The sequence below is a fragment of the Myxocyprinus asiaticus genome, chromosome 6 (assembly GCF_019703515.2).
Source record: "Myxocyprinus asiaticus isolate MX2 ecotype Aquarium Trade chromosome 6, UBuf_Myxa_2, whole genome shotgun sequence".
NCBI lineage: Eukaryota > Metazoa > Chordata > Actinopteri > Cypriniformes > Catostomidae > Myxocyprinus > Myxocyprinus asiaticus.
In genome coordinates, this window is record NC_059349.1 from 51,846,031 (window position 1) to 51,863,514 (window position 17,484).

A 17,484-nucleotide genomic window follows, 5' to 3' on the forward strand; every position below is an offset into this window, starting at 1 on the left:
AGGCAGAAATATAGTATATAAAGCAGAGAAAGGACTAGATAAGCAGATATGGACCAAATAAAGCAGAGATAGTCAATAAAGCAGACATGGACTATATAAGCAGATATAGTCTATATAAGCAGAGAGGGACTATATAAGCAGAGGTGGACTATATAAGCAGAAATTGACTATATAAGCAGAGATGGACTATATAAACAGAGATGGGACTATATAAGCAGAGGTGGACTATATAAGAAGAGATGGGACTATATAAACAGAGATGGGACTATATAAGCAGATGTGGACTATATAAGCAGAGGTGGACTATATAAGCAGATATGGGACTATATAAGCAGAGGTGGACTATATAAGAAGAGATGGGACTATATAAACAGAGATGGGACTATATAAACAGAGATGGGACTATATAAACAGAGACACTATATACAGCAAAGAGACTACATAAGCAGAGTGAATATATAAGCTGAGATGGGACTATATAAGAAGAGATGGGAATATATAGGCAGAGATGGGACAATATAAGCAGAGATGGGACTTTATAAGCAGAGATGCACTATATAAGCAAAGATGGGACTATATAAGCAGGACTACATTAGCAGAGTGACTATAAGCAGAGAGGGAGTAGATAAGAAGAGATGTGACTATTTAAGCAGCGATGGGACTATATAGGCAGAGATGGACTATATAAGAAGAGATGGGACTATAGAAGCAGAGGTGGACTATATAAGCAGAGGTGGACTATATAAGGATAGATGTGACTATATAAGCAGATATGGACTATATAGGCAGAGATGGACTATATAAGCAGAGGTGGACTATATAAGAAGAGATGGGACTATATAGGCAGAGATGGGACTATATAGGCAGAGATGGGACAATATAAGCAGAGATGGGACAATATAAGCAGAATTGCACTATATAAGCAGAGATGGGACTATATAAGGAGAGATGGACTAAATAAGGAGAGATGGACTAAATAAACAGACATAGTACTATATAGGCAGAGGTAGACTATATAAGCAGATATGGTACTATATAAGCAGATATGGTACTATATAAGGATAGATGTGACTATATAAGCAGATATGGACTATATAGGCAGAGATGGACTATACAAGCAGAGATGGGACTATATAAGAAGAGATGGGACTATATAGGCAGAGATGGGACAATATAAGCAGAGATGGGACAATATAAGCAGAGGTGAACTATATAAGTAGAGATGGGACTATATAAGCAGAGGTGGGACTATATAAGCAGAAATTGACTATATAAGCAGAGATGGACTACATAAACAGAGATGGGACTATATAGGCAGAGGTGGACTATATAAGCAGATATGGGACTATATAAGCAGGGATGGGACTATATAAGCAGGGATGGGACTATATAAGAAGAGATGGGACAATATAAGCAGAGGTGAACTATACAAGTAGAGATGGGACTATATAAACAGAGATTGACTACATAAGCAGAAATGCACTTTATAAGCAGAGGTGGACTATATAAGCAGAGGTGGACTATATAAGGATAGATGTGACTATATAAGCAGATATGGACTATATAGGCAGAGGTGGACTATATAAGCAGAGGTGGGACTATATAAGCAGAAATTGACTATATAAGCAGAAATGCACTTTATAAGCAGAGATGGACTATATAAACAGAGATGGGACTATATAGGCAGATGGGGACTATATAAGCAGATATGGGACAATATAAGCAGAGGTGAACTATACAAGTAGAGATGGGACTATATAAGCAGAGATTGACTACATAAGCAGAAATGCACTTTATAAGCAGAGGTGGACTATATAAGCAGAGGTGGACTATATAGGCAGAGGTGGACTATATAAGTAGAGATGGGACTATATAAACAGAGGTAGACTATATAAGCAGAGGTGGGACTATATAAGCAGAGATGGGATTATATAAGCAGATATGGGACTATATAAGAAGAGATGGGACTATATAAGAAGAGATGGGACTATATAAACAGAGATTGACTACATAAGCAGAAATGCACTTTATAAGCAGGGGTGGACTATATAAGCAGAGGTGGACTATATAAGGATAGATGTGACTATATAAGCAGATATGGACTATATAGGCAGAGATGGGACTATATAAGCAGAGGTGGACTATATAAGCAGAGGTGGGACTATATAAGCAGAAATTGACTATATAAGCAGAGATGGACTACATAAACAGAGATGGGACTATATAGGCAGAGGTGGACTATATAAGCAGATATGGGACTATATAAGCAGGGATGGGACTATATAAGCAGGGATGGGACTATATAAGAAGAGATGGGACAATATAAGCAGAGGTGAACTATACAAGTAGAGATGGGACTATATAAACAGAGATTGACTACATAAGCAGAAATGCACTTTATAAGCAGAGGTGGACTATATAAGCAGAGGTGGACTATATAAGGATAGATGTGACTATATAAGCAGATATGGACTATATAGGCAGAGGTGGACTATATAAGCAGAGGTGGGACTATATAAGCAGAAATTGACTATATAAGCAGAAATGCACTTTATAAGCAGAGGTGGACTATATAAGCAGAGGTGGACTATATAAGGATAGATGTGACTATATAAGCAGATATGGACTATATAGGCAGAGGTGGACTATATAAGCAGAGGTGGGACTATATAAGCAGAAATTGACTATATAAGCAGAAATGCACTTTATAAGCAGAGGTGGACTATATAAGCAGAGGTGGACTATATAGGCAGAGGTGGACTATATAAGTAGAGATGGGACTATATAAACAGAGGTAGACTATATAAGCAGAGGTGGGACTATATAAGCAGAAATGCACTTTATAAACAGAGATGGGACTATATAGGCAGAGGTGGACTATATAAGCAGATATGGGACTATATAAGCAGAGGTGGACTATATAAGCAGATATGGACTATATAGGCAGAGGTGGACTATATAAGCAGATATGGGACTATATAAGCAGAGGTGGACTATTTAAGCAGATATGGGACTATATAAGCAGAGATGGGATTATATAAGCAGATATGGGACTATATAAGAAGAGATGGGACTATATAAGAAGAGATGGGACTATATAAGCAGAGGTGAACTATACAAGTAGAGATGGGACTATATAAGCAGAGATTGACTACATAAGCAGAAATGCACTTTATAAGCAGGGGTGGACTATATAAGCAGAGGTGGACTATATAAGGATAGATGTGACTATATAAGCAGATATGGACTATATAGGCAGAGATGGACTATATAAGCAGAGGTGGACTATATAGGCAGAGGTGGACTATATAGGCAGAGGTGGACTATATAGGCAGATATGGGACTATATAAGCAGAGGTGGACTATATAAGGATAGATGTGACTATATAAGCAGATATGGACTATATAGGCAGAGATGGACTATATAAGCAGAGGTGGACTATATAGGCAGAGGTGGACTATATAGGCAGAGGTGGGACTATATAAGCAGAGGTGGACTATATAAGCAGATATGGGACTATATAAGCAGAGATGGGACAATATAAGCAGAGGTGAACTATACAAGTAGAGATGGGACTATATAAGCAGAGACTGACTACATAAGCAGAAATGCACTTTATAAGCAGAGGTGGACTATATAGGCAGAGGTGGACTATATAAGTAGAGATGGGACTATATAAACAGAGGTGGACTATATAAGCAGAGGTGGGACTATATAAGCAGAAATGCACTTTATAAACAGAGATGGGACTATATAGGCAGAGGTGGACTATATAAGCAGATATGGGACTATATAAGCAGAGGTGGACTATATAAGCAGATATGGACTATATAGGCAGAGGTGGACTATATAGGCAGAGGTGGACTATATAAGCAGATATGGGACTATATAAGCAGAGGTGGACTATATAAGCAGGGATGGGACTATATAAGCAGGGGTGGACTATATAAGCAGAGATGGGACTATATAAGCAGATATGGGACTATATAAGAAGAGATGGGACTATATAAGAAGAGATGGGACTATATAAGCAGAGGTGAACTATACAAGTAGAGATGGGACTATATAAGCAGAGATTGACTACATAAGCAGAAATGCACTTTATAAGCAGAGGTGGACTATATAAGCAGAGGTGGACTATATAAGGATAGATGTGACTATATAAGCAGATATGGACTATATAGGCAGAGATGGACTATATAAGCAGAGGTGGACTATATAGGCAGAGGTGGACTATATAGGCAGAGGTGGACTATATAAGCAGATATGGGACTATATAAGCAGAGATGGGACAATATAAGCAGAGGTGAACTATACAAGTAGAGATGGGACTATATAAGCAGAGACTGACTACATAAGCAGAAATGCACTTTATAAGCAGAGGTGGACTATATAGGCAGAGGTGGACTATATAAGTAGAGATGGGACTATATAAACAGAGGTGGACTATATAAGCAGAGGTGGGACTATATAAGCAGAGGTGGGACTATATAAGCAGAAATGCACTTTATAAGCAGAAATGCACTTTATAAGCAGAGATGGACTATATAAACAGAGATGGGACTATATAGGCAGAGGTGGACTATATAAGCAGAGGTGGACTATATAAGCAGATATGGACTATATAGGCAGAGGTGGACTATATAGGCAGAGATGGGACTATATAGGCAGAGGTGGACTATATAAGCACAGGTGGACTATATAAGCAGATATGGGACTATATAAGCAGAGATGGGACTATATAAGCAGAGATGGGACAATATAAGCAGAGGTGAACTATACAAGTAGAGATGGGACTATATAAGCAGAAATGCAGTTTATAAGCAGAGGTGGACTATACAAGGATATATGGGACTATATAAGCAGAGATTGACTATATAGGCAGAGATGGACTATATAAGCAGAAGTGGACTATATAGGCAGAGGTGGACTATATAAGCGGAGATGGGACTATATAGGCAGAGGTGGACTATATAAGCGGAGATGGGACTATATAAGCAAAGGTGGACTATATAAGCAGAGGTGGGACTATATAAGCAGAAATTGACTATATAAGTAGAAATGCACTTTATAAGCAGAGATGGACTATATACGCAGAGATGGGACTATATAAGCAGAGGTGGACTATATAAGCAGAAATGCACTTTATAAGCAGAGATGGACTATATAAGCAGAGGTGGACTATATAAACAGAGATGGGACTATATAAGCAGAGATGGGACTATATAAGAAGAGATGGGACTATATAAGAAGAGATGGACTATAATAGCAGACATTAAGAGTATATAATAGGATGATGGACCATACAACAAGAGATGGACTAAATAAGCAGAGACTATATAAGCAAAAGGACAATAAAGCAGACAATACAGCAGAGATTGACTATATAAAACAAAGACACTATATAAACAGAGATAGACTATATAAACAGACATAAGACAATATTAACAGAGGCAGACAATGTAAAGCGGAGAGACTATATAAGTGGAGATAGACTATATAAAGGACACATGGACTATTTAAGCGGAGATACACTACATAAAGCAGACATCATATATATAAGCAGGGTGGGGCAGTTGTGTGTCCCTCCACTAAACACTTTTGAGATTGGCATGTTGAAATTGTGTGATCAGCTATATAGTACTCACTTTATAAAATAACAATGAACCTGTACTAGTACTAATATCTCCTCACACAAAGATCCTTGGTCAGTATAGTGAGTTGCAGTGCTTTGAAAATGTGTATTTGTGGTAAAAGCAATTTGTTGAAACAAATAACAGAAACTCTCAAGCCAATGGATATTTTGTTTTTGTGATCTGTGAAGAGACCAATGAGTTTTTATGAAACATTCATCATCAGCATGGTACATTCTTCTCATTTTATTATGATTTACAAAAATCATTTAACTTAAAATAAGTTAAAAAAAAAAAAAGTTGCCTTGAACTGAAAGTCACTGAATATGTGTAGGCATGTGAGAGAAGACAACTGTGTGTCAAGAGAGATGATTATTTAAAAAAAATAAAAATAAAAAAAAATTAGTGATTTTATGTTACTGGGTGGTGTTTGGAAAGAAATCCAAAAATGTAGGGTGGAAAACTTAAAATATATTTTTGTTATGAGTTGTAAGGATGATACTAAATTTAGAAAATCACATCAAATGTTGCCAGAGACATTCACACATTTCTGTTTGTTCAATGGTCTCATTACCTTCGCTAATTACTTACAGTGCAAATAAATATTGGGTAAAGTAACCTACACTCAGTGTTTTATTCAGTTAGATATTATTCGATCAGTTGGCTTTTTACAAGGTTTTTCTGCTTTTCAATAAATATGACTATATGAGTGAATCTCATGAAAACATCTCCAGGTCACATTTCACCAAAATCAAAAAAAGTTAAGAAATTAAATTTGCATAAACAAAATTACGCTTACAGCATTATTCTTTGACAATTTAGCACATTACAGTAGAATAAACTGTAATACAAATATTTATTTAAATCAGCATAAATTAATGGCAGTACAATACTACCATGAAGTATATATATTTTCAATTTCAATATTACCATTAATAACAGTAATGTTCAAGGTGTTTTACGTGAATGGAATTTGTACATTTGTGTAAATGTGCTTAATTGTCATGAAAATAATCTTAACGGTCTTAAAGTAGACATAGTTTTTGATTAGCAAAAGATAATTTTGCATTTCTTTCTTTTGACTTTTGGGGTGAAATCTGACCTGGGCATGTTCTTGACAGTTTTCGTGAGATTCGCCCTAATGCAGGTACACACTATCCACTTTTATCTGTAAAATAAAAATCAAATGATTAAAAAGCAAGGATTTATTTGAACACGTCCCTCTTCTTAGAGACACAAAGTCTGCTTCTAAAATGCAGTTCAACTCTGTGTGTCTTCGTATCTGGCACTATCATCTTGCTGTTCAGCATCACGCGACCTCCTCTTCCACTTTGCCTTAATCTCTCTCTTTTTCTCAGCACTTTTATTTTTGTGCGTTCTGCTGATTATAACCACGTCACATGGACAGGTGCTACTGTCCGCCCGCTGTGTGCGCTGAATTCTTGAGGAATGATCGTTCTTGGGTTCAATGGTTTTAAAAAAAAAAGAAAAAAGAAACAAAATGCTGTTTGAAGGAACAAAGAGTGCATTTTCTCTTCTGGGTTTTACTTGTCCATTTCAGGGCTTGTAAAATGCATGTTAGTGATGTTCGGGCTGAGAGGTTTATCTCCAACCCTGGTTCCACACGGTTTCAGTTCAGTGCCGCATGGCCGCATTATCAAATGGAAGGTAAAAGGTGTGGTTTGTTGGCCAGGCAGTGCTGTTGAGCTGAGATGATGTGTTCATGTGTTCTGGATGTGCGCTGAGGTCTTACGAGTTGTTGGTGGCGTTCTCGTTGCTTGGAGAGCTGGAGGAGGAAGAGGAGGAGGAAGATGGGGAGAAATTCATCCCTGATAGGCCGGGTGGATCCGTGGCTGTGTTCTGCCCGCTCAGACTCTTCCTGCACACTGGACACGTGTCATGCTGGGAATCGGAGAAACACATACGCACACGAACGTTACTTGTATCTGTAGACTGAAGTCATATCTGAAAGTCTGAGATCACATTAGAAATCTGGCATTCAAAATCAAATTTTAACGGATCTGTGTTGTAGTATGTTGTAATACAGCCATTCTGTCTTACTATATACTTTACATCACCCAAAAAAGTACATGTGTTTAGTTTACCCAAAAATGAAAAACTTTCCCTGAAGAAAGAAAGTCATACAGGTTTGGAAAAGTTAATGACAGAATCTTCAGTTTTGGGTGAACTATCCCTTTAAACCTGGAAATAAACAAAGCTTTAAAATTTTGCAGATTGTAAAACAAACCTATAAATGTTATGATGCAAAATGAGATGAAACTTGTTACTGTCATTTTTCTTGCCATTGTGTAGATAATCACATTATAATTAACCCTTAAATGCATACCTCGGGACCTCATTCTGCCCCATGTTCCTCATCCATTTTTTTTTTTTTAGATTTATGCCCCATCTCTTTACTATTCCTCAACCTTTCTCAAAAAAATGCACGCCCGGTGCTGAATTGTCCTAATCAGCCGGGAGGGGGATAAAGATGAGCCGGGGGCGCCAGTTCAAGAGAAATACACACACGCGGCTGCTGTGTGTGTGCATTTTGTTATGTTTCAGTTTCTTTATACCATTAAAAGTTTACGTTGACTGCTCAGCCGGTTCCCGCCACCTCCTTTCCCTTTAGCAGAGACTTTGCCCGTTACAATCGGTCTACCTCTAGTTTCAGTGATTGATTTGATTTACATTTGACATTGCTATTTGACGAAGCAGCAACGTGAGAGTACATAATAGCAAGTGTAACACATGAACAGTATGATTTGTCTATTGTCATTTGGTGTACACCTGAAAATATGTTAGTTGTGAATTTGTGGTCTTGGGGATGTGGTTGAGTTTGTGAATGCAGAGTGAGATCAGGAGATGAGAATGGTAAGGATCATCACCTGGCAATGACTGTCTCTAACAGCTGTTTGTAATTGCAGTGAGAGTGGAAAAGGCTTTAAGAGCGAGCCGGACGGCAGTGAGCGGAGAGAGTTACCAGACACAAGCCGAAGAGACTGTACTGACATGTGTCCACTGAAAAGCGTATTTTTGAGTGTGTCCACTGAAAAGCGTGAGTTTTGAGTTTAAAATTAACATACCATTTGAGTTGGATTCACCGTCTCCAGCTTCCTCCTTTCCCCTAACTGTGAACATTGTTACACTGGTGCCAAAACACGGGATTAAGGGAGAAAGAACGCCACCATGGATCCCTCACCTCTGGAGAACGTTGTCAAGACCCTCGCCTCAAGCTGCGCATCAAACAGGAGCAGCAATTCATTGCGCTCCTTCAGGCCCAAGCGGAGGACTGGCAGATATTCTGGAGCTTGCTGCACCAGGAGGGTGCTGCCGCTGCGACCCTGGACTCCGTGATCGCCCCGCCCCAGGTTCCATTAGTCAAGATGGGCCCCCAAGATGATCCGGAGGCCTTCCTGGAGCACTTTGAGCAGACGGTGGGGGCATGCGGATGGCCGAGCACCCAGTGGCCGGTCCAGTTAATTCCACTGCTGTCCGGGGAAGTCCAACTCGCGGCGCAGCAGTTATCAGCAGAGAACCTCCTGGTGTACGTCGACCTGAGAACAGCCATCTTGCAACAGGTCGGCCAGACACCCGAGCAGCAGAGGTGGAGCCGGGGCCTTCTATGTCAATTCTGCGTCAGGATGACGTAAGTGAGGGGGAAGTCTCAGCTTCCCCAGCCCTTAGAAGATTTCCTGCAGGGGATTTCCCTCTGGAGCAGACGTGAGACGCGACTCTTAGGCACGCCTTCGACCAAGTGAGAGTGATTGATGGTCACCGTCTTCAGCCAGACATTGCATTCGCCATCCGTACTTTTCTATTATAAATGACCGGTTGTATCAAGTGATGCAAGACGCTCAGAAAAAGGAAGATACAACCCAGTTATTGATACCAAAGAACCGTCAGGAAATGTTATTCCAGACGGCTCATTATAATCCGATGGTGGGTCGGAATTGGGATAAGTGGCTTTAACCCCTGTTATTCGCAATTCGAGAGGTCCCTCAAGCCTCCATGGGGTTCTCCCTATTTGAATTATTGTATGGGCATAAGCCTTGCGGTGTCTTAGATGTCGTGAGGGAAAATTGGGAGGAGGGACCTTCAAACAGCAAAAACTAAATTCAATAGGTTCTTGACCTGAGAGCAAAACTCCACACATTGGGGCAACTATCACAGGAGAATTTGCTACAGGCTCAAGAACGTCAGACCCGGCTGTATAACATGGGAGCTAGGCTATGGGAATTTACACAGGGAGATAAAGTCCTTGTATTACTACCCACATCAAGCTCTAAATTACACGCAAAGTGGCAAGGGACCTTTGAGGTCACACAGCGAGTCAGAGAAGTCGATTATGAGGTTAAACGCATGGATGGGGCGGAGCTCGTCAGATTTACCACCTCAACCTCTTAAAACCGTGGAGGGAGGTGGTTCCCGTAGCTTTGGCGATGGTGGTACCAGAGAGGGAGGAGCTCGGGGGTCAACTTAAAAGCCAATCGTGGCATCCTGGTCACTTGTGGAGACCACCTCTCACCGTCGCAAATCACAGACGTGGCCCAGTTGCAAAGAGAATTCTCGGACGCGTTCTCGCCCCTTTCCGGTCGTACGAACCTCATAAAATACCATATTGAAACAACCCCAGGGGTAGTGGTCGTCCCTACCGATTATTCGAGCACAAAAAAAAGTGGTTTGAGAAGAATTAAATGCCATGCTCGATATGGGGGTAACAGAACAGTGACAGCCCGGTGGTGCTGGTCCCGAAGAGGGACGGCTCGGTCCAGTTCTGTGTGGATTATAGAAAAGTCAGTGCGGTGTCTAAATTGGACACGTATCCAATGCCTCGTATTGACGAACTGCTCGATCGGTTGGGCACGGCTTGCTTTTATTCGACACTGGATTTAACAAAGGGTAATTAACAGATCCCCTTAACACCAATGTCCCATGAGAAAATGGCCTTCTCCACACCGTTTGGCATACACCAATTTATGACCCTTCCGTTTGGTTTGTTTGGGGCCCCGGCTATGTTTCAGCACCTTATGGTGCGAGTCCTCGGACCGCACTCCGTGTATGCCGCTGCCTATCTGGATGACATCATTATATAAAGTAATGATTGCCAGCGGCATATGCAGCATCTGGGGGCGGTTCTGAGGTCACTGCGACTGACGGGACTCACGGCAAACCCCAAGAAGTGCGCAACTGGACAGGTGGAGGTATGGTATCTGGGGTTCCACTTGGGTCACGGGCAGATGCGCCCCCAAAATGATAAGATCACAGTGGTTGCGGACTGTCCGAGACCCAAGACCAAAAAGGAGGTGAGACAGTTCCTGGGGCTGGCTATTATACGAGGTTTGTGCCCAATTATTCAGACGTCACCAGCCCGCTGACCGATCTCACTAAAAAGGGAGCCCCAGACCCGGTCCAGTGGTCAGAGCCATGCCAACAGGCTTTTATGCAGGTGAAAGCTGTGCTTTGTGGTGGGCCGTTGTTACATGCTGCTGATTATTCTCTCCCTTTTGTTGTGCAGACCGACGCATCGGACAGGGGGTTGGGACCTGTGTTGTCCCAGGCGGTGGAGGGGGAGGAGCGCCCGGTGCTGTACATCAGCCGGAAGCTTTCGGCGAGAGAGGCGAGGTACAGCACCGTTGAGAAGGAGTGTCTGTCCATCAAGTGTGCGGTCTTCACACTTCGGTACTGCTACCCAGGATGGGCTTTCATCCTCTGTTTGGACCACACCCCGCTCCAGTGGCTCCATCACATGAAGGATACCAGCAAGCGGATCACCCATTGGTATCTGGCTCTTCAGCCTGTTAAGTTCGAGGTGGTCCACAGACCGGGGGCGCAGATAGCTGTTGCAAACTTTCTCTCTGGGGGGGGGGGTACTGGGCAGGTTAAATGGCTCCCTGGCCTGAGTCGGGTGATGGGGGTATGTGGTGGGGGCGTGGTTGAGTGCCGGCTTGTGAATGGAGAGCGAGATCAGGAGATGAGAACGGTAAGGATCATCACCAGGCAATGATTGTCTCTAACAGCTGTTTGACATTGCAGTGAGAGTGGAGACAGGCTTTAAGAGCAAGCCGGACGCCTGTGAGCGGAGAGTTACGAGACACAAGCCGAAGAGACTGTACTGATCTGTGTCCGCTGAAAAGCTTGTTTTTGAGTGTGTCCATTTAAAAAAACATACCGTTTGAGTTGGATTCACCGTCTCACACTTCCTCCTTTCCCCTAACTGTGAACATTGTTACAGTGTTTATTTAGACTCAAAAAATGCCTGAGAAAATACATATTTGTAGCTTATGTGTAGCTTGTGTAATGTGTAGCTCAATAAGTGTTTAACAGCAAGTTGTGTCTCATGAAAATTAAGAGTGAAAGTAATGAATCCTGGTCTGTATTTGTCGCATCATCTTTATATATGAAAATAAAACATCAAAATATATTAGAATATGAAATGAATATGAATCTTGAAAATTTGACACTATCTGGGCATTTTGCAGATCCATTTGTGATAGATATAAGTGCCGGGTCATTAAAGACCAGAGGTACGTAAAAATATTTGGTGAAACACCCATGAATTTAAGGTTTAATAATAAATTTCTGAATGTCTAGTACTCTTTTATAGAACTACTTCCTAAATTACAACACAAGCATATTCATTTTGTGCAGAGTTCAAAATGTTCTGCATAACAGAATTTACCCAAACTTGCCAGTCCTCAGGCGTTCACAGAAATTCAATTGGCAAAGCCCTATCTTTCAGTATAGATCTTATGTAAACTAATGAAACTACACATTGATGTGGACTTTCTGAATGACTCATTAACAGCAAAATAATGTCAGAAGTTTGCACACATCCAGTTCAACTCAGTTAAATGATTAAGAGTAGATGAATGAAATAAAACTGAATATAGAAGTGGCACCTGCTCGAGCCAGGGAACTATACAGTCGTTATGAAAGAGATGATTGCAGGGAAGCTGTCTAACTTTTTCTCCGGCGCTGTAGTCTTCTTTACAAACAGGGCACTCCAGACCGGCACCTGAATGGCAAACAAACACGTTACATATCGCAATCAAACTCATCATGTTTCATCATTATATTATGAATAAATGGAGCACATGTTGATGGTCAGTGTAACCTGTGTTAGCAATGTACATTATGTATCAATTTAGAAATGTATTTAGTGTGTTGCTATAATGATGGCAAATAGTATAAATCTATACTATTTTGCTTGTTTTTGCTTATTAAAACAAAAAAGGTATTCACACTGGGCATTCTGTAGATTCATTTGTGATAGATATAAGTGCCAGATCATTAAATACCAGATGTATGTAATAATATTTAGCGAAACACCTATGCATTTAAGGGTTAACAATACATTTCTGACTGAGAATAAAAGTAAAATCTGAAAAAAAGATGAAAGTAAAATCATGCATCAACATGTTCACTACAGTACAAAACAATAATAACTAGGGCTGTTGCGATTATTATATAATCCCCTGATCACGATTATTTTATCCAAGAGCAATTTTTGGGCACTTCAAATTCCAATCACATTTTACTGTTCAAATAAGGGAAGTTTAAGTGAATATAAAAATGACAAAGTTTTTGAGTCTCATTTTCCGGTGTTAGAAACTTATTTTCAAATGAACAAAGAATCTCACAGGTAACCTGTTAACGCATACGATTAATGAAAAAAAGTTTAACATGTTCAATTTTCTCAAACGTGATTAACGCATTTACCGTTAAATAAAGCATAAACCAGGGCGTAATCTTTGCGATGTGTCCGCCGGGAGTCATTACACTGATGCACACACCACAAAACACACACAACAGCCGTTTCGGTGATCAAATGATGGAGAAAGGAGCTCTTAACACTATTTGTTTTACAAAACAAGCCCAGATGCACCTTGTGACAGAAATTAAGCACTTTGCAGCCTCTTCAAGGCACAATTTAATTACCACAGAAGCACGTCAAGTGGAGGAAGCTGAGCACTTTTCATGAGGAGTTCAAAGAGGTGCTTGACGCTGGCGTTGACGCCCTGACACGAATCACGAATGCAGCTGCACAACTTCTGTAGCAAAGCGAATAGCCACAGTCAGATGGCCGATATAAGTATTGTGGAGGATGAGAGTGTTAGTGCTTTAATGCCCACTGCAATGAAAATACAACCTCTGTGGGGACTAGTTCTTTCAGTTAGTCAAACTCCCAGTTAGACTTTGGTTTCTATCTTTATACTGTGGAAATCTTTGTTTGGAAATTTTAATAAAGCATTAGTTAAATATTGTTTTGTTTTCTTTCCTATGAAAGAAATTGGGCATTTACAAGAAGTATATGGGTCATTCTAAAGAAGTGGTGCAAATTCAGGGTTGGATGAGTTAAAAAAAAAAAAAAAAATTGAACTTCCCAAATGTATTTTACATTTGTATTGCATTGTATCTGAAATTTATAAATTCACTATGGGTACACTGAAATATTTTAATGAATTTTTCAATTTTTCCCTATTTTCGTTAATATCGAAACAACAAAAAAACAAAACAAAAAAAAGTGTTCTTCATTTCTGTTGATTCAACCTAAAATCCACTTTATAATTTTTTTTTTTTTAGCTTATATTACCTTTTAAGTAATTTCAGAATTATTTTCTATTCAATTTATTTATACTTGAATTGTAAAAATGTAAAAATCAATAAAAAAGATACCAAGTTGATATTCACAGAATCATAATATGAAACGTGTCCCATCCTTGTCACCATTAAAAAAAAAAAAAAAGAAATCATGGTATAACATACATTTTTTTGTATAAAAAAGCAGTGTGTTTCGGTTATGTCGTTGATGTTTTGGTAGTGACCTTATTCAGGTATTATCAGGTTTCAGGTATGTTGTGGTCTGGTGTACGTTCACCTTCACTTGACGTAGAAGGTGGAGTTGTTTCCCTGCAGAAGGAAACAACTTTTCTCCCTGTTAGTCAAGTCTTTTACATTTTTTAATTTTCCCTCTTGCTTTAGTCTTAAATTTGTATTTTCTTTATTATAGAAAATTATTGCTATCTTATGGAGTCATCCCTGATCCTCTGCCTAAATTGGCATAGGTGCTCAGCTGTGCTCTTGGGCATATTTGCATCTCTTGTGTCTATCTGACTGTATCAGTCTACAAGTAAAAAAACAACTTATATTTACACTCACTGAGCACTTTAAGAATATTATGGTCTTAATAAAGCATCTGACGTGGTCTTCTGCTGTTATAGCCCATCCGCCTCAAGGTTGGACGTGTTGTGCATTCTGAGATGCTATTCTGCTCACTACAATTGTACAGAGTCGTTATCTGAGTTACCATAGCTTTTCTGTCAGCTCGAACCAGTCTGGCCATTCTCTGTTGACCTCCCTCATCAACAAGGCATTTCCATCCGCAGAACTGCCGCTTACAGGATGTTTTTTGTTTTTGGCACCATTTTGAGTAAATTCTAGAGACTGTTGTGTGTGAAAATCCCAAGAGATCAGCAGTTACAAGCTGCGTTTCCATCCAACTATTTTACGCACATTTTGAAAATGCGCATAAGAAATCCTGAATGGAAACCCTTGATATGCGAATAAACTCTCAAAATACGCATACAATTTATTGCACTAGGAGGAGGTGGATTTTCTAGTGTTTCACATTAGTTAAAATGCGCATTAAAGTGATGGAAACAGCTTCTTCGCATGAACAATGATGTGTCATGACCATTTGTAAAGCGCGATGGCAATGCGCTCATCGGATGGTATAGGTGTGCAAGAGCTTGACATGACTGGCTCAATGAAAGGCCTGACCCATGGCACACAATTCTTCAAACATAGCTAGGGTTGCCAACTGTCCTGTTTTAGATGAGGCGTCCCATATTTTGGCCGAAATTACAACTTCCCACTCCTATTTGGATTGCCAACTGTCCAAGAGGAAAAACAGCTAAATGCTAGAGGCGGAACCCTGTTCGGTATTGAAGGGCTCAAAATGCTAGTGTCCCATATTTCCATGGCAAAAAGTTGGCAACCCTACACACAGCCCTGGTTAGTCAAATGTACTTCACCCACAGATCATCATTAAAGTGGGTCCTCACAATCCACCAGAACTGTTTTGAGCGTGGGCGCTCCCAGGTATATGGAGGCTGTCGGCGAATGGGACTAGCCATTTGAGCCCTCATTATGTGAGCTATTGCACTTATTCTGCATCGTCTCCTGGCAGCATTTAATAACATAATGTACAATTGCTTTATTACAGCAAATACAACTCTCCCTGAAGCAAAGAGGTCGTTTAGCTGCTCCATGACAAAAGGCGGGCGCCCTCAAGAAAATGCGCATTTACAGTTCATGGAAACGCGCAATGTTTTGCATTTTCTATAGTCGAATTTTCAGAAATGCGCATTAAAAATGCTAAACATTTTGATGGAAACCCAGCTACAGAAATACTCAAACCAGCCCTTCTGGCAACAACAATCATGCCACAGTCGAAATCACTGAGATCACGTTTTTTCCCTATTCTGATGGCTGATGTGAACATTTATTGAAGCTCCTGACCCACATCTGCCTTATTTTATGCATTGCACAGCTGCCACACGATTGGCTAATTAGATAATCGCATGAATAAGTAGGTGTACAGGTGTTCCTAATAAAGTGGCCAGTGAGAGTATGTATTATATATATATGTATAAATTATGCATATTTTTATACATAAAATCTGAAAGAACAACTTAATATCACTACCAAAACAAATAAGTCAACAAAGCAACAACCATATCTTGTTCGGTAATGACAAAAAAAAATTTCGGTATTGACTGTTTTGGGTTTGACAAATTCAAGCTAATCTCGCCCTTATATTAAAATGTCAGCACAGTAGAATTCTAGACATCAAATCACTTGAACAGAGGAAAGTCATGAAAAACACGTCATTTTTTCAATCATCACATCTTGTGTTTAATAAGAAAAACAACAAGTTTAGTAATGACACTTTTTAAAAACACATCCAGGTTTTCTGATTTTACAATGCTATTATTTCAAAATGTTAAAATACATCTACTCACCACATGGTCCAGCAAGAGAAAATTGCTTAATTTGTCTTCCTGGTCACATGGTTTGGGGTGTGGTCAAGTTTTGCTTCAGTCAAGAGAGACTTTTTATGTTTGTTTCGGTATTGACAAAAGAAAAAAAGAAAAAAAAAACTGGGGGACAACAATTTTTACCTCTAAATAAATAAAAGGCAGAAAAACTCATGTCAACTAAACTTTAGTAGGACTAGACAAAGTAAATTAGGATTAAGTGTTTAAAAAAAAAAAAAATGAAAAAACATTTAGGTGTTTAAATTTTAAGTGTATTTTTTTGGGGTTAGATTGGGGGACATGTGCCGCCCAATTGAAAAGAACATATAAACCACTATTTTTAAAGATTTGTAAAGTTATTACATGAATTATTTCTATTGCCCCTGTTAGAACTCAACCTGGCTTTTAGAAATGTGTCAGCTGCCTATATATGACCTTTTAAATATATTCATTTATGTGAGGGACAGCATTTTGCACCATTCCTGTAGAATGGCCCATATATGGTATACTGTATATAAATGTAAATAGAGTAGAATTTTAGCACTTTAAAAATCAGCGATTAACTAAGAAAAATTTTGTGATTAATCGTGATTAAAAAATGTAATCGACAGACAGCACAAAATAAAACATTATATGTTATAATATTTTGTTTAGAGCAGTCACAGTTAACACGTTAACGCATGAGATAAATAAGAAAAGTTGAATTTAAATGCGGTAATTTTTCTAAAACGTGGTTAACGCATTTACCGTTAATAAAGCATAAACCAGCATAAACACGGGTCAGTTTAAAATCTGCGATTAATCGCAA

The 17,484-nt window shown here is 39.5% G+C and overlaps 1 protein-coding gene across 1 annotated transcript in view; it reads right to left on the reverse strand.

The window, feature by feature from the left end:
* Positions 1-5,796: 5,796 nt before the first annotated feature.
* Positions 5,797-17,484, reverse strand: part of LOC127442524 (E3 ubiquitin-protein ligase RNF126-like) — a 28,219-nt gene continuing 16,531 nt past the window's right edge. The window contains exons 8-9 of the mRNA XM_051700628.1: positions 12,537-12,652; positions 5,797-7,536 (exon numbers count right to left, since the gene is read on the reverse strand). Coding sequence (XP_051556588.1) covers positions 7,384-7,536; positions 12,537-12,652 — 269 coding nt within the window. The 3' untranslated portion in view covers positions 5,797-7,383. The remainder of the gene's footprint in view (positions 7,537-12,536; positions 12,653-17,484) is intronic.